The 26,140-nt window shown below is 41.7% G+C and overlaps 1 protein-coding gene across 6 annotated transcripts in view; it reads right to left on the bottom strand.

The window, feature by feature from the left end:
- Positions 1-4,827: 4,827 nt before the first annotated feature.
- The window catches only part of ATG5 (autophagy related 5), a 260,439-nt gene continuing 239,126 nt past the window's right edge, over positions 4,828-26,140 (bottom strand). For all 6 annotated transcript variants that reach the window (XM_069726288.1, XM_069726292.1, XM_069726291.1 and 3 more), the window contains exon 8: positions 4,828-7,414. In XM_069726288.1, coding sequence (XP_069582389.1) covers positions 7,278-7,414 — 137 coding nt within the window. In that variant the 3' untranslated portion in view covers positions 4,828-7,277. The remainder of the gene's footprint in view (positions 7,415-26,140) is intronic.

The raw sequence follows: 26,140 nt of genomic DNA, 5'->3' as shown, positions 1-26,140 counted from the left end.
AACGAATATGTGGAAACTCGAGTCAACGCCTGTGACCGAACTGTAAGAAAAATCCTTAAGGAAATGGGATTTACATACAAGCTAAACGAAAGCCATCAATAACACCTAAACAGAAAAAAACAAGGTTACATTGGGCTAAGGAAACGCCATCGTGGACTGTGGATGACTGGATGAAAGCCATATTCAGTGATGAATCGCGAATCTGCTTTGGGCAAGGTGATGATCCTGGAACTTTTGTTTGGTGCCTTTCCAATGAGATTTATAAAGATGACTGCCTGAAGAGAACATGCAAATTTCCACAGTCATTGATGATAAGGGGCTGCATGTCAGGTAAAGGCACTGGGGAGATGGCTGTCATTACATCTTCAATAAATGCACAAGTTTATGTTGATATTTTGGACACTTTTCTTATCTATCACTTGAAAGGATGTTTGGGGATGATTAAATCATTTTTCAAGATGATAATGCATCCTTCCATAGAGCAAAAACTGTGAAAACATTCCTTGAAAAAAAGACACATAAGGTCAATGTCATGGTCTGCAAATAGTCCGGATCTCAATCCAATTGAAAATCTTTGGTGGAAGTTGAAGAAAATGGTACAAGACAAGGCTCCAACCTGCAAAGCTGGTCTGGCAACAGCAATAAGAGAAAGTTGGAGCCAGATTGATGAAGAGTACTGTTTGAAACTCATTAAGTCCATGCCTCAGAGACTGCAAGCTGTTAAGGTACCGTCACACTGAACGATATCGCTAGCGATCCGTGACGTTGCAGCGTCCTGGCTAGCGATATCGTTCAGTTTGACAGGCAGCAGAGATCAGGATCCTGCTGTGGCATCGTTGGTCGGTGCAGAAAGTCCAGCACTTTATTTCGTCGCTGGACTCCCGCAGACACTGCTGAATCGGCGTGTGTGACGCCGATTCAGCGATGTCTTCACTGGTAACCAGGGTAAACATCGGGTTACTAAGCGCAGGGCCGCGCTTAGTAACCCGATGTTTACCCTGGTTACCAGCGTAAAAGTAAAAAAACAAACACTACATACTTACATTCCGGTGTCAGTCCTCCGGCGCTGTGCTTCTCTGCACTGTGAGCGCCGGCCAGCCGGAAAGCAGAGCACAGTGGTGACGTCACCGCTGTGCTTTCCGGCCGGCGCTCACAGTCAGTGCAGGAAGCAGAGTGCCGGGGGACAGACACCGGAAGGTAAGTATGTAGTGTTTTTTTTTTTTTACTTTTACGCTGGTAACCAGGGTAAATATTGGGTTACTAAGTGCGGCCCTGCGCTTAGTAACCCGATGTTTGCCCTGGTTACCAGGGGACCGGCATCGTTGGTCGCTGGAGAGCTGTCTGTGTGACAGCTCTCCAGCGACCAAACAGCGACGCTGCAGCGATCGGGATCGTTGTCTCGATCGCTGCAGCGTCGCTAAATGTGACGGTACCTTTAGAAAAGCCAGAGGTGGAGCAACAAATACTAATGATGTTTTGCAGTTTTTTTTTTGTTTGTTTTTCATGATTCCATATTTTTTTCCTCAGAATTGAGGGATTCCATAATTTTTTCCATATGTTTGGTTAAAAAAGTAACCATTACTGACTACCACATTCTTTGTTCTTGATTTCTTTTTGTGTTTCTTAAAGCCAGAAAGTTTCCATTTGAATTGACTTTAATTTTGTAGAAAAAAAAACATCACAGACATGACACAAAACTAAACAACTGAATGAACATCCTCCAAGGCTGGTGATTACATAATTTTTGCCAGGGGTTGTATAAGCCTATGGTCCGGACTATAAAAAGCTGGGTTACACAAGAGAAGTGTTCACATGTGGGGGCTGCCTAAGGGCTGATGCAATCCTTAAACAGATAATAACTATAGATGTAAACCTTAAGGTATTTCTGTTATTTATCCCTTTTTATTTGATAACTGTTTAGCATATTTGTGTGTGGTTTTATTTTTACATACCGTATATACTCGAGTATAAGCCGAGATTTTCAGCCCATTTTTTGGGTCTGAAAGTCCCCCTCTCGGCTTATACTTGAGTCATACCCAGGGGTCGGCAGGGGAGGGGGAGAGGAGGCTGTATAATTATACTCACCTGCTCCTGGCGCAATCCCTGCAGGTCCCTGGCGCCCCAGCTTCTTCCTGTACTGAGCGGTCACATGGTACCGCTCATTACAGTAATAAATATGCTGCTCCACCTCCCATAGGGGTGGAGCCGCATATACATTACTGTAATGAGCGGTAACGGTGACAGCTCAGTACAGGAAGAAGTTGCGGTGCCCAGGAAGCAGAGGCTGCACAGCGCCAGGAGCAGGTGAGTATAACGGGGAGGGGAACGCAGCACTGCGCGATATTCACCTGCTCCTCGTTCCGGGCGCCGCTCCGTCTTCAGCGTCTTCTTCAGTGACACTCAGGTCAGAGGGTGCGATGACGTGGTTAGTGCGCTCCCTCTGCCTGAACATCAGTGCAGAAGATGCTGAAGTGAAGATGGAGCGGCGCCTGGAACGAGGAGCAGGTGAATATTGAAAGTGCCAGGAGCCTGAGCGACGGAGAGGTGAGTATGTGATTTTTTTTATCGCAGCAACAGCAAATGGGGCAAGTGTCTGTATGGAGCATCTATAGGGCCATAATGTTTGTGCAGGATTATATGGGGCAAGTGTCTGTATGGGGCAATAATCAATGTTTGTGCAGCACTATATGGGGCAAGTGTCTGTATGGAGCATCTTATGGGGCCATAATCAACGTTTGCTCCATACAGACTTGCCCCATATAGTGCTGCACAAACGTTATGGCTCCATTAGATACTCCATACAGACATTGGCTCCATATAATGCTGCACCAACGTTAATTATGGCCCCATAAGATGCTCCATACAGACTTGCCCCATATAGTACTGCACATCTTATGGGGCCATAATTAACGTTGGTGCAGCATTATATGGAGCAAATGTCTGTATGGAGTATCTAATGGAGCCATAACGTTTGTGCAGCACTATATGGGGCAAGTGTCTGTATGGAGCATCTTATGGGGCCATAATCAAGGTTTGTACAGCACTATATGGGGCAAATATCTTTATGGAGCATCTTATGGGGCCATAATCAACAGTTGTGCAGCATTATATTGGGCAAATGTGTCTATGGAGCATCTTATGGGGCCATTATTAACCTTTATGCAGCATTATATGGGGCATATTTTAATATGGAGCATCTTATGGGGCCATCATAAACTTTATGGAGCATTATATGGGGCTCCTGATTCAATATGGATATTCAAAAACACTTATCTTACTGATGTCTCAATTAATTTTACTTTTATTGGTATCTATTTTTACTTTTGACATTTACCGGTAGCTGCTGCATTTCCCACCCTAGGCTTATACTCGAGTCATTAAGTTTTCCCAGTTTTTTGTGGCAAAATTAGGGGGGGGGGGTCGGCTTATACTCGAGTATATACGGTATTTTATTGTAAGCAATGTATATTTTTATATTAAAGCTTAAAATCTTTCACTTTGATCTTGCATGCTCTTAAAAAATCCAATAACCCTTCAGAGCGTGTGTGACCTTTTGATTGCGGACAGTAACATTTTGGGGACTTATCACGCTGTGTGTTTGAGTAGTGGAAGCACAAGAAACCTGGGTGTACTGGATGTGTCGGGGTGCGATTTAGGCTCACTTTATAGATTAGAAAAGAGGTTGAGAACTGGAATGAGTGAGAGGTGATCCATTAACCCGTGCAGGCGCACCCCACGTCACACGCTGAGAAGTGTGTACGCAACACTTCCACAAAGTGAGGGAACCCACATGATCCACCACACAGTATGATGCCTTACAGCCCTGCTGCAGACAGTATAATGGTCTCCACAGTAGCCCATGCAGTATGATGCCCCCTCCAGTTACTCTCCACTACTATTCTGGTCTGTGCACTGTGTGGACTAAGACTCTGCATGGCAGGAGCAATCTAGTGACGTCATCTCACCAGTTACATTGAGTCTCAGATGCACAGGCTGAATGATAGAACAGGTAGTCAATGGCTCCCTGTTCCACCTATGTATACTATGGTATCTACATCCTGAGGCGCAGGGCACAGGTGCGGCCTGCAGACCACTCTTTCTAACCCTTTGTTTGTGCGTGTACACACTTTGCTGACTGGTCAGCTATATGGATTATTTAATAACACCTTTTGCTGGTCATAATTATTATTTAGTAGTTTTGCACATATTTAGCTGATGTATGTACTTTGCACATTCATGTATGTTGTAGGCAGACCATAGGCATTCCATATCAAAAACCGTGGGTTAGACAAAGGTCGAAAGCTGCTGATGTCAATGTGTAACAGCATGTTCACTGACTCAAGGAAAATGGTGAAACATGAGACAGACAGACATAAGCTTATGTGATTAGAAGACTATATTGGCCCAGTAGATCGGATATTGGTAATCGGTAGCAAATACTAGTATTGCGATAAATATTCATAAGTTAGGTTTACCTTCTTGTTTGATGATATGTAAAAAAAAAAAAAAAATTTAGAGAAAAAGAGCATTTCTCCCTGGGGTGTCCGAGCACGTCAGTCTCATTCCGCGCTTGATCTATACTCTCCTCATTTTCTATATGGCAATCCATGTGATGAAGGTCTAAAGTAAACAAACATTTTTCTCGATTGCGCCATTAAAGATGATTTTCCTCAACACGACAAGTAGTGCCGGATCTTTTTCTCTGGTTTAATATGGGTTGGTTCGCCTATCGTGCAACCACAGATACAAAGTGATGTGCATCCCATACGCCATAATAAAAAAGCAATAGAAAATAAAAGATGCTAAAAATTTGGACCTTGACGCAAGTCTTTAACCAATATTTTAATCTAGTTTGCACCATTTCATACCCTAGATTTGTTCACAGATGCCTATACGTATGTTATGGACGACTGAGAAAAAGCATAGTCCTAGCATGATCCAACAATACAAATACCAGACAACTGTTTCGTTACAGACAATTGGAAATTTTCTTTCTAATTAATGTAAACCATTATAGTAACAGTGGTATGTGATATAAAGAAACTTACAATAAACTTACAGCAGTGAGGAGACTGGTTATTTACCTTATGCCAAAATAAAGAGAAGATAATAAAGCATTTGTAGATCGAGATATACAGAAAATATCATGGAGAGAGACACAAATGTGCAAACAAAACAATGTGGATACACAAAAAGTAGCCAACATCACAGTCACTCTTTTTATAAAACAATGCCAATTCATTGTTCCCATGAGCAACTACATCACAGTTAACAGGTTTAAATTGTTTTTTTTTTTTGTTAATGATAAAACGATGGTATGATAGTAGAGAAACGACACTCATGTTAACCTTTTAATGAAAATCTCTCAGCAGATTTTTGCAATAGAATGTGAAGACAGCAGGAGACAGCGGCTGAAACACAGATTTCAGCAATGTGTCATTTATTAAGTTGTGTGCAGTGATGAGTGAGCGTACGCGGAAAAGGTGTTATGGACACTCGAGTCCTAATCAAGTATTTCCTGCGTGCTTGAAAAAAAATGCTCGAGCTGCCGTGGCTTCATGTCTCGCGGCTGTTTGACAGCCACAACACATGCAGGGATTGCCTAACAAACAGGCTCGCTCATCACTAGTTGTGTGCAGTTCTCTTACAAAGAAGGTATTATCATTAGGAAATTATCACTGCCAAGACTAATGCTCACACAACTGCTAGTCCAACCACACCCCCTCGTATGTTAAGCAGCTCACAGTCAATAAACAATGTATATAGAGTGTGGTGTTGGCAGGATAAGCTTTCTCAGCTCTGCTTCATGTTATATTTAAGAACTCTGTCTCAACTGCTGCACCCAGTGAACTATGTGATACATCATTGGATTCAGGGTCTCTTACCCTACATTTGCTGCTCCCTGATGATGTAGCAAAAACCTGGTAACAGATTTCCGTAAAGGGTTTTTCCAAGATAGAAAAAGGGTCTGTTTTTTAATTTTAACTCTCGAAAAAGCTCAATTATAATCCATGGATATTGTTTGGTATTGTAGTTCATCAACATTCCAATGAAATGGACGATTCTACAATACCAGATAGAGCCAAACAGTAAGAGCCAAACTGTTTCTGGAGAAGAAAAAAAGGTATATTCTTATTTCTAATCCTGGACAGCCCTCTTAATGTTTATATAATTTAATTTGGCAATAATGAAAAATGGAGCGGTGAATTATTACGGATATGTAGAAATGCATATCCCACAAGGTTGACTAATTCTGATGTTGGTAACTGCAGGGCAATCAATTATTGTGAGTCTATATAATCTATGTAGGTCCTTGACCTGAGTGCGCATTAGGTGCCAGTCTGAGTCATTAGGGAATCAGGCACTTGGGATGATTGGATGTGCCACACATCTGTCCTCCATAGGGGTCTATGATCTCCTGGAAGATCATTTGGTCTCTATGAAATAATGCAGGCCAGTACATAAGCTTAATCTGATCTAGAGGTTTTGGAAAAAAAAAAAAAAAAGATCAATATTGCCATTATACTTGGAAAAAAAATAATTGTCACTTCTATGGCAGCATAACAAATATACAGATTTGCAAAGAAAAACTAGATCATTTTAAAAAAACATGATAATTGCAAATATTGTAATATTAGGTCATTCACGTGTTTCACATAACTGATTAGATTCTTACCATAAACAATATAAAAGTAGTCCATTAAGCTTTCAATGGGTTAAAGCGTGTTACTGCTGGCGTCCAGTATTATTCTAGGTTATCATTTACAAATGAGGACATTTGCTCATGCTCTATTAAACCTAGAAAAATTGTAAACAAGTACTCCGCCAAGCACGGGACTGCTGGAAGGTAACTGCACCTTTCATAAAGCTTGAACACTCCCCGAGTGCAGGTTTCAGCACTGACGTCTGTATTACAAAATCAAGCCAATGATGTTTTCCCTTTTTCCATACAATGCTAAACCCTGGCCACACCAGGAGACCATTGGGGGTAATAGTTATCACAAACTAGAAATTGGAGGCACATACTGTCTCTGGCTTTCTGAAGATGTTTGTTTTTGGCTACAACAGGAAGCCTCCAGCATATTCTCCTTTAAACGAAGCTCAAGTGGTGGCAGAGCAAAAGACTGAAAGGCAAACTTTAATCTCCCAGAAGCTATAGGACAAGCTGACCATGTTTGCTGGAAATCGGCACTGCCAACCAAAAGCCAGCCAAGTGATCTTAGAAGATCCTGCCCAAGTGTACTGGTGGTTTATTTTTTTGCTGATACACATGTTCTTCAGTCAGTGGGTTGGGGGACGATGGTTATGTGGAGGAAGTTGTCTGGATAGCTGAAATGTTCACTTAGCCATTGCAATGGGGTTTCTAACAACGGTTCTATGCCGTGGATCATCACTTGATATTTCTTTTCTCCATCTAGAAAGAAAAACATTGAAATAACGTCATAAGCCAAAAAAAATTCTAAAATTTGCTTGATCTTTCATTAACCCCTTCACCCCAAAGCCTGTTTTCACCTAAGTGACAGGGCCAATTTTTACAATTCTGACCACTGTCACTTTATGAGGTCATAACTCTGAAACGCTTCAACGGATCCTGGTGATTCTGACACTCTTTTCTCGTGACATATTGTACTTCATGATAGTGGTAAAACTTCTTCGATATGACTTGCATTTATTTGTAAAAAAAACAAAAATTTGTCGGAAATTATGAAAATTTAGCAATTTTCAAACTCTTAAGTTTTTATGCCCTTAAATTAGAGAGTTATATCACATAATATAGTTAATAAACAACATTTCCCACATGTCTGCTTTACATCAGCACAATTTTGGAAACATTTTTTTTTTTGTTAGGACGTTATAAGGGTTAAAAGTTGACCAGCGATTTCTCGTTTTTGCAACAAAATTTGCAAAACCATTTTTTTACGGACCACCTCACACTTGAAGTGACTTTGAGGGGTCTATATGACAGAAAATGCCCAAAAATGACACCATTCTAAAAACTGCACCCCACAAGGTACTCAAAACCACATTCAAAAAGTTTATTAACCCTTCAGGTGCTTCACAGGAATTTTTTGAATGTTTAAAAAAATTGAACATTTAACTTTTTTTTCACAAAATTTTTACTTCAGGTCCAATTTGTTTCATTTTACCAAGGGTAACAGGAGAAATTGGACCACAAAAGTCGTTGTACAATTTGTCCTGAGTACGCAGATACCCCATATGTGGGGGTAAACCACTGTTTGGGCACATGGCAGAGCTCGGAAGGGAAGGAGCGCCATTTGACTTTTCAATGCAAGATTTGCTGGAATTGAGATCGGAGCCCATGTCACGATTGGAGAGCCCCTGATGTGCCTAAACAGTGGAAACCCCCACAAGTGACACCATTTTGGAAAGTAGACCCCCTAAGGAACTAATCTAGATGTGTGGTGAGCACTTTGAACCTCCAAGTGCTTCACAGAAGTTTATAATGTAGAGCTGTAAAAAAAATTTTATATTAATTTTCACAAAAAATGATCTTTTTGCCCCAAATTTTTTATTTTCCCAAGGGTAACAGGATAAATTGGACCCCAAAAGTTGTTGTGCAATTTGTCCTGAGTACGTCGATACTTCATATATGGGGATAAACCACTGTTTGAGCGCATGGCAGAGCTCGGAAGGGAAGGAGTGCCATTTGACTTTTCAGTGCAAAATTGGCTGGAATTGAGATCGGACACCATGTCGCATTTGGAGAGCCCCTGACGTGCCTTAACAGTGGAAACCCCCCACAAGTGACCCCATTTTGGAAAGAAGACCCCCTAAGGAACTTATCTAGATGTGCGGTGAGCACTTTTAACCCCCAATTGTTTCACTAAAGTTTAGAATGTAGCATTGTGAAAATTAAAAAATAATTTTTTCTTTCCACAAAATGATGTTTTAGCCCGCAATTTTTTTTCCCAAGGGTAACAGGAGAAATTGGACCACAAATGTTATTGTCCAATTTGTCCTGAGTACGCTGATACCCCACATGTGGGGGGGAACCACCGTTTGAGTGCATGGCAGAGCTCGGAAGGGAAGGAGCACCGTTTGAAATGCAGACTTAGATGGATTGGTCTGCAGTCGTCACGTTGCATTTGCAGAGCCCCTGATGTACCTAAACAGTAGAAACCCACCACAAGTGACCCCATATTGGAAACTAGACCCCCCAAGGAACTTATCTAGATGTGTTGTGAGAGCTTTGAACCAACAAGTGTTTCACTACAGTTTATAACGCAGAGCCGTGAAAATAAAAAATATTTTTTTTCCACGAAAATGATATTTTAGCCCCCACGTTTTTATTTTCCCAAGGGTAACAGGACAAATTAGACCCCAAAAGTTGTTGTCCAACTTGTCCTGAGAACGCTGATACCCCATATGTTGGGGGGAACCACTGTTTGGGCACACAGGAGAACTCGGAAGGGAAGGAGCCCTGTTTTACTTTTTCAAAGCAGAATTGGCTGGAATTGAGATCGGACGCCATGTCGCGTTTGGAGAGCCCCTGATGTGCCTAAACAGTGGAAACCCCCAATTATAACTGAAACCCTAACCCCAACCCTAGCCCTAACCCTAGCCCTAACCCTAGCCCTAATGGGAAAATGGAAATAAATACATTTTTTTACATTTTATTATTTTTCCCTAACTAAGGGGGTGATGAAGGGGGGTTTGATTTACTTTTATAACGTTTTTTTGGCGGATTTTTAGGGTTGGCAGCTGTCACACACTAAAAGACGCTTTTTATTGCAAAAAATAGTTTTTGCATCACCACATTTTGAGAGCTATAATTTATCCATATTTTGGTCCACAGAGTCATGTGAGATCTTGTTTTTTGCGGGACGAGTTGACGTTTTTATTGGTAACATTTTCGGGCAGATGACATTTTTTGATCGCTTTTTATTCCGATTTTTGGGAGGCGGAATGAACAAAAACCAGCAATTCCTGAATTTCTTTTAGGGGGGGCGTTTATACCGTTCCACGTGTGGTAAAATGGATAAAGCAGTTTTATTCTTCAGGTCAGTACGATTACAGTGATACCTCATTTATGTAATTTTTTTTATGTTTTGGCGCTTTTACACAATAAAAACTATTTTATATAAAAAAATAATTGTTTTTGCATCGCATTATTCTGAGAGCTATAACTTTTTTATTTTTCTGCTGATGATGCTGTATGGCGGCTTTTTTTTTGCGGGATAAGATGACGTTTTCAGCGGTACCATGGTTATTTATATCCGTCGTTTTCATCGCGTGTTATTCCACTTTTTGTTCGCCTGTATGATAATAAAGCAATGTTTTTTGCCTTGTTTTTTTTTTTGCGGTGTTCACTGCAGGGGTTAACTAGTGGGATAGTTTTATAGAGCGGGTCGTTATGGACGCGGCGATACCAAATATGTGTACATTTATTGTTTTTTTTTTTTTTTTTACATAAATAAATGGATTTATTGGGAAATGTTTTTTTTTTTTTTTTATTTGGGGATTTTTCTTTTTTACACATTATTTTTTTTTTTTTTGAACTTTCTAACATTGTCCCAGGGTGGGACATCTCTGTATTAGATCAGATCGTTGATATGACACTGTGCATAGCACTCTGTCAGATCAACGATCTGACATGCAGTTTAGCTGGCTCTCCAGCGCCTGCTCTCAGCAGGCGCCGGCTAGCCAGGTCATTTCATGACCCGGAAGGAGTCCGGCGGCCATCTTGGATATGGGGACTCCTTCCGGGTCACCGGAGCAACGCGATCTCATTGCGTTGCTCTGGTGGGAGAGCGCAGGGAGCCCCCGTCCCTGCGCGATCCCCCTCTATGCCGCTGTCACTACTGACAGCGGCATCAGAGGGGTTAAATGCCCGCGATCGGCGATAGCGCCGATCGTGGGCATTGCTGCGGGGTGTCAGCTGTCATATACAGCTGACACCCGCACCCGATCACCGCGGCGCTCAGCGCGAGACCGCGGTGATCGGTGCGCCGTACTAGTACTGCTGCTGGCACAAATGCAGTGCCGGCAGCGCAGTACTAGTACGGCGCATGGCGCGAAGGGGTTAAAAGTAAGATGGTAGAATAGAATTAGTTCATATCTCTCACAACATAGAAATATCATCATTTATTATGGGCAACAAATATACATTTTGTCTACTTTACTTAACCCCCGGAGCTTTTTTAGATTTTCCGTTTTCGTTATTCGCTCCTTTTTTTTCCAGAGCCATACGTTTTTTATTTTTTCGTCAATATGGCCATGTGAGGGATTATTGTTTGCGGGACGAGTTGTACTTTTGATTGATACCATTGGTTTTACCATGTCGTGTAACAGAAGACGGGAAAAAAATTCCAAGTGCGATGAAATTGCAAAAAAAAGTGCAATCCCACACTTGTTTTTTGTTTGACTTTTTTTTGCTAAGTTCACGAAATGCTAAAACTGACCTGCCATTATGATTCTCCAGGTCACTACGAGTTCATAGACACCAAACATGTCTAGGTTCTTTTTTTATCTAAGTGGTGGAAAAAAAATCCAAAATTTGCTAAAAAAAAAAAAAAAAAAAAAAAAAAAAAATTTGCGCCATTTTCCTCCTATACCTGTAGCGTTTCCTTTTTTCGTGATCTGGGGTTGGGTGAGGGTTTATTTTTTGCGTGCCGAGCTGACATTGTTTAATGATCCCATTTTGGTGCAGATACGATCTTTTGATCGCCCGTTATTGCATTTTAATGTAATGTCGCGGTGACCAAAAAAAACGTAATTTTGGTGTTTTGATTTTTTTCCTCGCTACGACGTTTAGCGATCAGGTTAATCCTTTTTTTATTGATAGATCGGGAGACTCTGAATGCAGAGATACCAAATATGTGTAGGTTAGAATTTTTTTTAACCCCTTCATGACCCAGCCTATTTTGACCTTAAAGACCTTGCCGTTTTTTGCAATTCTGACCAGTGTCCCTTTATGAGGTAATAACTCAGGAACGCTTCAACGGATCCTAGCGGTTCTGAGATTGTTTTTTCGTGACATATTGGGCTTCATGTTAGTGGTAAATTTAGGTCAATAAATTCTGCGTTTATTTGTGATAAAAACGGAAATTTGGCGAAAATTTTGAAAATTTTGCAATTTTCACATTTTGAATTTTTATTCTGTTAAACCAGAGAGATATGTGACACAAAATAGTTAATAAATAACATTTCCCACATGTTTACTTTACATCAGCACAATTTTGGAAACAAAATTTTTTTTTGTTAGGAAGTTATAAGGGTTAAAATTTGACCAGCGATTTGTCATTTTTACAACGAAATTTACAAAACCATTTTTTTAGGGACCACCTCACATTTGAAGTCAGTTTGAGGGGTCTATATGGCTGAAAATACCCAAAAGTGACACCATTCTAAAAACTGCACCCCTCAAGGTACTCAAAACCACATTCAAGAAGTTTATTAACCCTTCAGGTGCTTCACAGCAGCAGAAGCAACATGGAAGGAAAAAATGAACATTTAACTTTTTAGTCACAAAAATTATCTTTTAGCAACAATTTTTTTATTTTCCCAATGGTAAAAGGAGAAACTGAACCACGAAAGTTGTTGTCCAATTTGTCCTGAGTACGCTGATACCTCATATGTGGGGGTAAACCACTGTTTGGGCGCACGGCAGGGCTTGGAAGGGAAGGAGCGCCATTTGACTTTTTGAATCAAAAATTGGCTCCACTCTTTAGCGGACACCATGTCACGTTTGGAAAGCCCCCATGTGCCTAAAAATTGGAGCTCCCCCACAAGTGACCCCATTTTGGAAACTAGACATCCCAAGGAACTTATCTAGATGCATAGTGAGCACTTTGAACCCCCAGGTGCTTCACAAATTGATCCGTAAATATGAAAAAGTACTTTTTTTTCACAAAAAAATTCTTTTAGCCTCAATTTTTTCATTTTCACATGGGCAACAGGATAAAATGGATCCTAAAATGTGTTGGGCAATTTCTCCTGAGTACACCAATACCTCACATGTGGGGGTAAACCACTGTTTGGGCACATGGTAAGGCTCGGAAGGGAAGGAGCGCCATTTGACTTTTTGAATGAAAAATTATTTCCATCGTTAGCGGACACCATGTCGCGTTTGGATAGCTCCTGTGTGCCTAAACATTGGCGCTCCCCCACAAGTGACCCCATTTTGGAAACTAGACCCCCCAAGGAACTTATTTAGATGCCTAGTGAGCACTTTAAACCCTCAGGTGCTTCACAAATTGATCTGTAAAAATGAAAAAGTACTTTTTTTTCACAAAAAAATTATTTTCGCCTCAATTTTTTCATTTTCACATGGGCAGTAGGATAAAATGGATCCTAAAATTTGTTGGGCAATTTCTCCCGAGTACGCCGATACCTCATATGTGGGGGTAAACCACTGTTTGGGCACTCGGCAGGGCTCGGAAGGGAAGGCGCGCCATTTGACTTTTTGAATGGAAAATTAGCTCCAATTGTTAGCGGACACCATGTCGCGTTTGGAGAGCCCCTGTGTGCCTAAACATTGGAGCTCCCCCACAAGTGACCCCATTTTGGAAACTAGACCCCCCAAGGAACTTATCTAGATGCATATTGAGAACTTTAAACCCCCAGGTGCTTCACAGAAGTTTATAACGCAGAGCCATGAAAATAAAATAAAAATTTTTCTTTCCTCAAAAATGATTTTTTAGCCTGGAATTTCCTATTTTGCCAAGGATAATAGGAGAAATTGGACCCCAAATATTGTTGTCCAGTTTGTCCTGAGTATGCTGATACCCCATATGTGGGGGTAAACCACTGTTTGGGCGCACGGCAGGGCTCGGAAGGGATGGCACGCCATTTGGCTTTTTAAATGGAAAATTAGCTCCAATCATTAGCGGACACCATGTCACGTTTGGAGAGCCCCTGTGTGCCTAAACATTGGAGATCCCCCAGAAATGACACCATTTTGGAAACTAGACCCCCAAAGGAACTAATCTAGATGTGTGGTGAGGACTTTGAACCCCCAAGTGCTTCACAGAAGTTTATAACGCAGAGCCATGAAAATAAAAAAAAAAATTATTTTCTCAAAAATGATCTTTTAGCCTGCAATTTTTTATTTTCCCAAGGGTAACAGGAGAAATTTGACCCCAAAAGTTGTTGTCCAGTTTCTCCTGAGTACGCTGATACCCCATATGTGGGGGTAAATCACTGTTTGGGCACATGCCGGGGCTCGGAAGTGAAGTAGCGACGTTTTGAAATGCAGACTTTGATGGAATGCTCTGTGGGCGTCACGTTGCGTTTGCAGAGCCCCTGATGTGGCTTAACAGTAGAAACCCCCCACAAGTGACCCCATTTTGGAAACTAGACCCCCAAAGGAACTTATCTAGATGTGTGGTGAGCACTTTGAACCCCCAAGCGCTTCATAGAAGTTTATAATGCAGAGCCGTGAAAATAATAAATACGTTTTCTTTCCTCAAAAATAATTATTTAGCCCAGAATTTTTTATTTTCCCAAGGGTTACAGGAGAAATTGGACCCCAAAAGTTTTTGTCCAGTTTCTCCTGAATACGCTGATACCCCATGAGTGGGGGTAAACCACTGTTTGGGCACACGTCGGGGCTCAGAAGGGAAGTAGTGACTTTTGAAATGCAGACTTTGATGGAATGGTCTACGGGTGTCACGTTGCGTTTGCAGAGCCCCTGGTGTGCCTAAACAGTAGAAACCCCCACAAGTGACCCCATTTTAGAAACTAGACCCCCCAAGGAACTTATCTAGATATGTGGTGAGCACTTTGAACCCCCAAGTGCTTCACAGACGTTTACAACGCAGAGCCGTGAAAATAAAAAATCATTTTTCTTTCCTCAAAAATTATGTTTTAGCAAGCATTTTTTTAGATTCACAAGGGTAACAGGAGAAATTGGACCCCAGTAATTGTTGCGCAGTTTGTCCTGAGTATGCTGGTACCCCATATGTGGGGGTAAACCACTGTTTGGGCACACGTCGGGGCTCGGAAGTGAGGGAGCACCATTTGACTTTTTGAATACGAGATTGGCTGGAATCAATGGTGGCGCCATGTTGCGTTTGGAGACCCCTGATGTGCCTAAACAGCGGTAACCCCTCAATTCTACCTCCAACACTAACCCCAACACACCCCTAACTCTAATCCCAACTGTAGCCATAACCCTAATCACAACCCTAACCGCAACACACCCCTAACCACAACCCTAACCCCAACACACCCCTAACCCTAACCACAACCCTAATTCCAACCCTAACCTTAAGGCTATGTGCCCACGTTGCGGATTCGTGTGAGATATTTCCGCACCATTTTTGAAAAATCCGCGGGTAAAAGGCACTGCGTTTTACCTGCGGATTTTCCGCGGATTTCCAGTGTTTTTTGTGCGGATTTCACCTGCGGATTCCTATTGAGGAACAGGTGTAAAACGCTGCGGAATCCGCACAAAGAATTGACATGCTGCGGAAAATACAACGCAGCGTTTCCGCGCTGTATTTTCCGCACCATGGGCACAGCGGATTTGGTTTTTCATATGTTTACATGGTACTGTAAACCTGATGGAACACTGCTGCGAATCCGCAGCCAAATCCGCACCGTGTGCACATAGCCTAATTCTAAAGGTATGTGCACACGCTGCGGAAAACGCTGCGGATCCGCAGCAGTTTCCCATGAGTTTACAGTTCAATGTAAACCTATGGGAAACAAAAATCGCTGTACACATGCTGCGGAAAAACTGCACGGAAACGCAGCGGTTTACATTCCGCAGCATGTCACTTCTTTTGTGCGGATTCCGCAGCGGTTTTACAACTGCTCCAATAGAAAATCGCAGTTGTAAAACCGCAGTGAAATGCGCAGAAAAAAACGCGGTAAATCCGCCATAAATCCGCAGCGGTTTAGCACTGCGGATTTATCAAATCCGCAGCGGAAAAATCCGCAGAGGACCAGAATACGTGTGCACATACCGAAACCCTAACCCTAGCCCTACCCCTAACCCTAACCCTACCCCTAGCCCTACCCCTAACCCTAGCCCTAACCCTAGCCCTAACCCTAACCCTAACCCTATTCTAACATTAGTGGAAAAAAAAAATTTCTTTATTTTTTTATTGTCCCTACCTATGGGGGTGACAAAGGGGGGGGGTCATTTATTATTTTTTTTATTTTGATCACTGAGATAGATTATATCTCAGTGATCAAAATGCACTTTGGAACGAATCTGCCGGCCGGCAGATTCGGCGGGCACACTGCACATGCGCCCGCCATTTTGGAAGATGGCGGCGCCCAGGGAGAAGACGGACGGGACCCCGGCTGGATCGGTAAGTATGATGGGGTGGGGGGGGGGACCACGGGGGGGGGGGGGGATCGGAGCACGGGGGGGGGGAAATCGGAGCGCGGGAGGGGTGGAACGGAGCACGGGGGGGCTGGAATGGAGCACGGGGGGGTGGAACGGAGCACCGGGGGGGGGGTGGATCGGAGTGCAGGGGGGGTGATTGGAGCACGGGGGGAGCGGACAAGAGCACGGGGGGGAGCGGAGCACTGGACGGAGGGGAGCCGGAGCAGTGTACCGGCCAGATCGGGGGGCTGCGGGGGCGATCGGTGGGGTGGGGTGGGGGCACATTAGTATTTCCAGCCATGGCCGATGATATTTCAGCATCGGCCATGGCTGGATTGTAATATTTCACCCGTTATAATAGGTGAAATATTACAAATCGCTCTGATTGGCAGTTTCACTTTCAACAGCCAATCAGAGCGATCGTAGCCACGAGGGGGTGAAGCCACCCCCCCTGGGCTAAACTACCACTCCCCCTGTCCCTGCAGATCGGGTGAAATGGGAGTTAACCCTTTCACCCGGCCTGCAGGGACGCGATCTTTCCATGACGCCGCATAGGCGTCATGGGTCGGATTGGCACCGACTTTCATGACGCCTACGTGGCGTCATGGGTCGGGAAGGGGTTAATTGTTTTATTTTGATTGGGGCGAAAGGGGGGTGATTTGAACTTTTTTTTTTTTTTATATTTTTAAACTTTTTTTTTTGCATGCTTCAATAGAAGCATGCACTACACGGTCGCTTCTGCTACATAGAGGTGAAGCACAGATCACCCATGTAGCAGAAATGCAGCATTGCTTTGAGCGCCGACCACAGGGTGGCGCTCACAGCAATCTGCCATCAACAACCATAGAGGTCTCAAGGAGACCTCAGGTTGTTATGGCAATGCACCGCTGACCCCCGATCATGTGACGGAGGTCAGCGGTGTGAGTGCTTCTGGCCACGCTTGTTAAATGTCGCTGTCAGAGTTCGACGGCGGCATTTAACTAGTTAATGGGCGCAGGCGGATCGCGATTCTGCTCATGCCCATTGCGGCCACATGTCAGCAGTTGATAACAGCTGACATGTAGCGGTTTTGAGGTGGGCTCACCGCCAGAGCCCACCTCAAAGTGGGGAAGTCTGCCAGCTGACGTACTATCCCGTCAGCTGGCAGAAAAGGGTTAAAGGGGGTTGTCCAAACCCTGGTGAATTTGGACTGATAACATGCAGAGAGGTTGACACAAATGGGTTTGAATGGCTACTAAAGGTAACATCCTCACCTGTGACCTGTTTGCTTGTAATTAGTGTGTGTGCATAAAAGCTGAGTGAGTTTCTGGGATCCAGACAGACTCTTGCATCTTTCATCCAGCCACTGACATTTCTGGATTGTGAGTCATGGGGAAAGCAAAAGAATTGGCAATGGATCTACGGGAAAAGGTAGTTGAACTGTATAAAACAGGAAAAGGACACAAAAAGATATACAAGGAATTCAGAATGCCAGTCAGCAGCGTTCAAAATATGATTAACAAATGGAAAATCAGGGGCACTGTTAAAACAAAACCATGGTCAGGTAGACAAACACAAATTTTGTCCACAACCGCCAGGAAAATTGTTCGGGATGCAAAGAAAAACCTACAAATATCATCAGCTGAAACATAGGACTCTCTGAAAACTAGCAGGGTGGCTGTTTCAAGATGCACAGTAAGGAGGCACTTGAAGAAAAATGGGCTGCATGATCGAGTCACCAGAAGAAAGCCAATACTGCACAAATTCCCCAAAGTAGCTCACCTACAATATGCAAAACTGCACAGAGACAAGACTCAAAAACTTCAGGAACAAGGTAATTTGGAGTGAGGGGACCAAACTTTAACTTTTTGATCACAACCATAAACGTTACATTTGGAGAGAGGTCAACAAGGCCTATGATGAAAGGAACACCATTCCTACTGTAAAGCACGGAGATGGATCGCTGATGTTTTGGGGATGTGTGAGCCAAAAATGCAGAGGAAATTGGTCAAAGTTGAAGGAAAGATGAATGCTGCACATTATAAGCAAATACTGGAGGCAAATTTGCACTCATCAATCCGGAGGCTGCGCATGGGACATACTTGGACATTCCAACATGACAACAATCCAAAACACAAGGCCAAGTCGACCTGTCATGGTGTACAACAGAACAAAGTGAAGATTCTGGAGTGGCCATCTCAGTCTCCTGACCTCAATGTCATTGAGCCTCTCTGGGGAGACCTCAAGCGCGCAGTTCATGCTAGACAGTCCATGAATTTACAGGAACTGGAGGCTTTTTGCCAAGAAGAGTGGGCAGCTTTACCATGTCAGAAAATAAAGAACCTCATCCACAACTACCACAAAAGACTTCAAGCTGTCATTGATGTTAGAGGGGGCAATACACAGTATTGAGAAATGGGGTATGTAAACTTTTGATGAGGGTCATTTGGATGTTTTGGGTTGTCATTATGATTTAAAAAGAGACAACAGTAGTTTGCCAATAAATGGCTTCACAAAACCACTAACCATGAGTGGAGAAAAAGCAACAATTCTGCAGGGGTATGTAAACTTTCGAGCACAACTGTAAAAACAACCTATACTCTCCTCCAGTGCCACATTCCTTCCTGTGACATCAGCACCTGGTCTCCCAAAGCTCAAGTGATATTGGATACAGGGATCCCGTAGCTTTACAATTAGCGGCCACTTCAGCAGTGGTTGCTGCTCTCTAAAAACTTCCGGATGTCAGTTACAGCTAAAAGAAAAGAAAAAAAACTGAGGGTGAAGTGGCCGCTGATTGGCTGCAGGCCTCGCATGGCATAATGTCACGTCAGCACTGGGAGACAAGCCACTGACATCACAGAAACAGTCCCAGCACTGGAGGAGATTATAGGCTGTTTTATATGGGGGAATATAGCAGTTAAGAAAGGGTTTTCCGAGTAGTTGACATCCCTTTTAAATGAGACCCATTATGTTTTGATATAAAATAACTAAAATTATTGGGATCCAGCTTCAAATATAGCATCATGAAGTTCTTTTTTTTTTTTTGGCTGCCTTTAGTAACAAATAAGGTACTCCGGTATAATTGCTTCCGCAAATCATGAAAGATAAAACAAAAAAGATCATCTGCTAACGATGCAAAAACTGGATAGCTACATACTAAGCGCTAGCCACAACTATGTAGATTGTAGTTGTAGATTGTAAGATTGTAGCTTACATTGTAGATTGTAAGCTCTCACGAGCAGGGTTGTCTTATTTTGCTTAAATTATTGTATTGTTAACGTTGTTACTTATGACTTTTGTGTTTGAAACTGTTAAACTGTAAAGCGCTGCGGAATATGTTGGCGCTATATAAATAAAGATTATTATTATTATTATTAATATTAACACTAGACTGTTTGATCGTGTAGTGTAAAACACAGACAATTTACAGTGGAGCCGAAATGCAAATTCAATACAAGATTCGGCACTGCAGGCAGACTGGACAATACAATGAAGTCTACATAATTTTATTAAAATTTGGCTAATTTTAGGAACAATCAATTATAAAAAGGGTTTGTGAGTCACTGATGACAGTGGTCTCATACATTAGAAATCCGTTTTTAATTATTCATCTGAGGGTCTCCACAAGTCCAACTCCAGGGGAGAAGATACATCGTAAGCGCTTTGGTTAAAAGGGCTGAAAACTGAAGCTGAGTCACACTGTCTGCCCAGACTGCATGGAATGCTTCTTCGAAGGAGACATCTCAAACACAGTATACACTAACTTCATAAATCACATTCGTTATTGGGAAAAGTTACTTTTCCTGTAGCTCTGGTTCAATTAAACATTCATGCTAAAAACCTTAATGGACAGATACTAACATTCAGCTCCCCAAAAATGTATAATGCACATTCCACAGAGCAGACAGATTGGGACCCAGAGTTCGGAATCTGTCTCAGTGACTTAAAAGGCATTATCTTTATAAATCTGTTGTGGTTTTTAACCAGCATTGCTGCAGAAGAGCAATTTTATTTTTACCTCTCTGCTGGGACAGAAGCAAATTACTCAGAGGAAACCGTTTTACAACAATGAATCTTAGTCCTACTCCAAAGGAAAAAATATCAGCAGTGAAAAGAACTCGCACTAGAATGCCTTTATGTCCTGTATACTTGTTAAAGTGAAATTCCCGATAGTAGACTCAGCTTTATAATTATTATTTCTTTTTTTCGAAAATGGAATTGAATTAAATGTATTTTCTATTATATCATTTAAAAATAAATAGAAAATATAATATCCCTTTAAGTCTATAAATATGTGAGTGTAAAGCTATGTTCACATCAGGCATGAGATGTATATTTGGTAGGTAATCCGCGCACATTATCTGTGTCTACAAAGTTACATTAGAGCAACAGCGGTCAAAAGATTATACTTTAACCCCTTTACGACCTTGCGATTTTCCATTTTTGCCACCCTTCTTCCCAAAGCCATAACCTTATATTTTTCCGTCAATATGGCCATGTGAGGGCCTGTTTATTGCGGAACGAGTTGTTCTTTTGAATGATACCATTAATTTTACCATATAATGAACTGGAAAACAGGAAAAAAATTCTAAGTGTGATGAAATTGCTAAAAAAGTGCAATTCCAATATATATGAAGAGAGGCACAATGAATCACTATGAGGATATATGGGGGGGCTGTGGTTGGACTTTCCTTGGTTAGCCTCTCTGGAACTCATCAAAGACAGGCTATTAGGGTTTTTAGAAATGTGTGCGGCATTGTATTATATGGACAAGGATCGTGTAAGCTTGATGAGGGGGGTTTTCTTAGTTTCTAAGGGGGGATTTTCTTGTATTACTTAAAATGTAAGAAAAGTAATATTGCTGATGTATTTATACATGCCTATGTATGTGTTTTGTTATCCTTATTTTCTTCAATAAAAACTATTTGATAAAAAAAAAAAAACTGACCTGCCATTATAATTCTCTAGGTCAGTATTAGTACGGAGATGCCAAACATGTATAGGGTTCTCTTTTAAGTGGTTAAAAAAAAATTCCAAAGCGTCTCCATTTTTCAAGATCTGGGGTTGGGAGAAGGCTTATTTTTCGTGGGCCAAGATGACATTTTTATTGATGCCATTCTGGGGTAAATACAAAGTTTTCAACTTTTATATTTAATATACATTTTTCAAAACATTTTGTATTTTTTTTGCGTGCTTCAATAGTCCCTCTTAGGAGACTTGAAGATGCAAACTGCCAATGGTCTTTGCTACACATAAAATGGCTTCAGCTACGGGCTGGCGTTCATAGGAGAACGACAAGCACTATCATGTAATCATGTGACGAGGTGCTGATGGGTGGGTCTTATGACTCGCTTCTGGCGCACGCGAGTTAAATGCTGCTGTCAGTTTACAGCGGTATTTAACAAGTTAACAGCCATGGGTGGATCACAATTCCACAGACGGCTTAAAAAAAAGTTGTGAAGGGGTTAAAAAGAGGTATGGAGTAGAGTAAAGGACTTAGAATAATAAAAAGCATAGTTTGACACTTCTGAAATTTAAGCTCAATCATTCTGCTCTCGACATTTGTCACCCCCCACTCAATATACATAATGTATGTAGGTTCTGCCGATCTGATTTTATTTTTTAGGTTTCCAGGGGTTTTTAAGTTTATTAAAAGCACCTAAGCAACTCAAATAAATTAATAATGATTAGCCCACAATGGCTATTTAGCGCTCACAGCATTGTTCACATTGGATAGTTGTCTGTGCCACGTAAGGATTTGTTTCCACTTATGTGTGTTATTCCCACCAAATAAAATGGCAGATGTTCATGTTAGCTTAGAAAAAATGTAGTTATTTGGAGGTGAAACGCTCAATGGCTGCGGTATTCCTTTTGGATCTCTTGTTGCATTGGTAGCAAAACTTTTCAAAACATTAAATGCTCATCTGATTAATTTCTTCACCATACTGGAGCTGGCTAAAGGCAGAATGTGTTTTAGCCCATAAGAAAAATTTCCTGCTGGTCACGGTCATCTTTCCCAGCTTCTTGTTCTTGCTTTTCGATTGTTCTGCACCCTATTGCTTTACCGCTATAATCTTTGGCCCCTTGGGTCATAGTGACATGTGGTCAATATTAATACTAAGCACACATAGTAATTACCAAAAAATGGTAAAGACCCTAGTGATTAGCATCACGGGCACATGATAAATTTTAATGACAGCATTTATTACCCATCTTTACAAGCTGGAAAACCCCTTTAACGGGTTAAAAAAAAAATATCTTTTAAACTAGTGTTTTTATATTCACATAACCAACAACCAAGAAAATATTAAACCAACTATACAATTGTTTTGAGTAATTATTTATTATAAGGCATAACATTCAGTTTGATGCATGGGAGGTGTGGAAATAAAATTTCAGAATTGGTTCTCGTAATTATGGTAAATAGAATTGATGAATCCATACTGAGGGGGTGTATGGAAAAAAAAAAAAGTAAAAAACAAAAAAGCCAAGTTAAATTCGGAATAAAAGTTAGCAATTACATGGCTTAGAGTTATGAACATATGTAGTCTGAACGTATGGATTTCTAGTTTACTTGACATAATTTTATGCTACTGGTTACTAAAACTTCCGTAAAACAAATTCTGAAAGATGAATCTGGCTGGTTGCCAAGGGAAAGTAGGAAAAGTAATCTAGCCATATATCATTACACTGCTCTGTGCGCTGATTGTAATTGTCAGAGGGTTAAACTCGGTCAGTGTGCATATATTCAACGGTGGTTTTAACACAGTAATTAGTCTTAAACAGAAAAAACTTCTGCAATTCAGATGACAGATTACAACTATCCTACTGCAAAGCATCAAAATTACAATAGTCTGACTCCCTCAAATATAGAGGGCTATATTGTAGCAAGTAAATACCAATAAAGGGAGTCTGTCACCCTCCAAACTGTATTTGATGCGAGTGGGACTTGTCTGGGGAAACATCAATGGCCCATCAACTAGTCAAAAGGTTAATTTGTATATTAAAGCGGACGGTAAAAAGGTTTTTTTTTATATTTTTTATACATACATGTATGTGTCATCTAGGATAAAGGGCTTCTTAGGCAGGGCACTTAGGCTAGGTTCAGATTGCGTTAGGGCAATCCGTTTAGCGCTAGCGGATTGCGCTAACGCAATGTCTTTTTCGGGGTCGCGTTTAACGTCCCCGCTAGCGCAGATCCCGATCTGCGAGAGCGGGGAATGGACCTCGGGCGATGCGCGTTACCATTGCTGCCAATGGGCGCGCTAACGGACGCGTTGCACGGCGTTAATTTTGCCGTGCAACGCTATCCGCTAGCGCGGTCCCATTAACGCAATGGGAACCTAGCCTTAGAAAGGAATATTCAATTTTGGCGGGATGCAAGGCATCGGCGACCTGTCCGGTTCCCTTTAACGTAGAGACAGAATGATTACAGCGATGTGTCGCGTTGTGGGCTGCTTGATAAAAATCACTGTTTAATCAACAGGAGATCATCACTAGAGGACTAGTAAACCTGTTGCCTTGTGCACAGGCAGAAAGCTGCCAGTCAGTGATGTGGGCAGGTTATACAGAGCTCATATGTAACAGCCAGAGAAATAGTAGATCTACAGCAGATAAAACATTGATTTTACAAACAAATATACAACAGCCAGCACAGTGAGTGATGCATGGCTGGAATCAGGGACTGACTCTACATCAGATTCCTTTTAACCCCTTTCTGTCCTCAGACAGAATAGTATGTCCGAGGACAAAACCCCCACTTTGATGTGGGCTCCGGCAGACAGAGCTGGAACATGTCAGCTGTATTGTACAGCTGACATGTGCCCGTAATAGCGGCGGGTGAAATCGCGATCCACCCGCCGCTATTGACTAGTTAAATGCCGCTGTCAAACTGACAGCGGCATTTAACTAGCGCTTCTGGCCATTGGGCGGGAATTGCACGCATTGCTAACCCCCGTCACGTGATCGGGGGTCAGCGATGCGTCGGCATGACAACCAGAGGTCTCCTGAAGACCTCTGTGGTTATTGATGCCAGATTGCTGTTAGCGTCACCCTGTGGTGAGTGCTCATAGCAATGCTGTAATTCAGCTACATAGGAGCGATCTGAGCATCGCTCCTATGTAGCAGAGCCGATCAGGCTATACCAGCTTATAGCCTCCCATGGAGACCATTGAACCATGGCAAAAGTAAAAAAAAATGTTTTAAAAAATGTAAAAGTTCAAATCACCCCCTTTTCGCCCCATTCAAAATAAAACAAAAAAAAAAAAATAATCAAACATACACATATTTTGTATCCCCGTGTTCAGAATCGCCCGATCAATTAAAAGGATTAGCATGAAAGCTAAACGGCGCAGCGAGAAAAAAGTCAAAAAGCCAGAATTACATTTTTTTAGTCACTGCGACATTGCATTAAAATGTAATAACGGGTGATCAAAAGATCGTATCAGCACCAAAATGATATAATTAAAAACGTCAGCTCGGCACGCAAAAAAATAAAGCCCTCACCCGACCCCAGATCACGAAAAAAAATTTCTAGCAAAGTTTGGACACTTTTTTTGCTACATAGATAAAAAAATAACCTAGACATGTTTGGTGTCTATGAACTTGTAATGACCTGGAGAATCATAATGGCAGGTCAGTTTTAGCATTTAGTGAACATAGCAAAAAAGCCAAACAAAAAAAAGTGTGGGAAAGCACTTTTTTTTGCAATTTCACCGCACTTGGAATTTCTTTCTCATTTTCTACTACACGATATGCTAAAACCATTCAAAAGTACAACTTGTCCCACAAAAAATAAGCCCTCACATGGCCATATTGATGGAAAAATAAAAAAGTTATGGCTCTGGGAAGGAGGAGAGCGAAAAACGAAAACTGAAAAAAACTGGGGTCATTAAGGGGTTAAAAGGGCTTTTTGGGTTTTCTAGAACTCGCGTCTGCAGTTTTTCTTTCTTAAAGAACATAAACTGTGCTTTGCCCTTGCACCCACCCTTGGTCCAATGTTAAGTGATTGCCATTGCTTCTTATTGTCTGAAGCGCTGACGTCCTGTTGACATTGCTGCAGCAAATCCGTGAGCTCAATGGCGCTGAGCAGTTCGTACAACTAAGCCGCTGAGCTCAGTTATTGAATGCAGCGCAGTTGACGTTGACGCCAGGGATGTTAATAATAACAGACACTGGAAGTAGTGGTGACGATTCAGCGCTGGACCTTGGGAGGGTGAGTAAAGCACAGTGGGGTTTTATTTTTTTAATTTTTTTAAAGAAACAGCATCCCGGGAATAGAACTTTTCTGAAACTGTAAAACGATTTTCAGAATAAGGTGAAAAAATGGAAAGTTGAATGCAGTATTAAGTACAGAATAGTTGTATGGAATTATTTGCATAGTTACAGATTCTACTTAAGGGAATTTAATTTTTATTGCATTTGTAAATGAAGCGATTTGAAGCGTATTACAGCATATTCAATTATTTAACAACTAGCCTAGTAATGTAATCATTTATTATACATAAGTTAGAGCAGGTATTATGTCAAGAAATATGGTTAGCTCCATGACTATTACCTAGTGGAGAACTGCCATAAGGTTAGAGAAGGGCCTTGGTACATATGTAAAGCATGAATGTGCTCAAATAAAGTTCAGATTTCAGCTATCAGGTGGAAAATTGTGTACAAATATAAAATATTAGAAAAGTAAATGATACTTTTTCTACCAGAACACACAAATTAGATTTCCCAGAGTCTATATAAATAAAAGAAACTCTGCTGAGAGAAGACAAAAGTATATTCAATTACTGTTACAATAGGTCACACAAGACAATACCAGCTCCTGAGGTCAAAAGGGAGACATGGGGGGGCCATCCTTAAGGT

This window comes from Ranitomeya imitator, chromosome 5, assembly GCF_032444005.1.
Source record: "Ranitomeya imitator isolate aRanImi1 chromosome 5, aRanImi1.pri, whole genome shotgun sequence".
In the NCBI taxonomy this organism is placed as follows: domain Eukaryota; kingdom Metazoa; phylum Chordata; class Amphibia; order Anura; family Dendrobatidae; genus Ranitomeya; species Ranitomeya imitator.
Note: the sequence above shows the minus strand (reverse complement) of the source record. Positions and strands in the feature narration are given on the sequence as shown.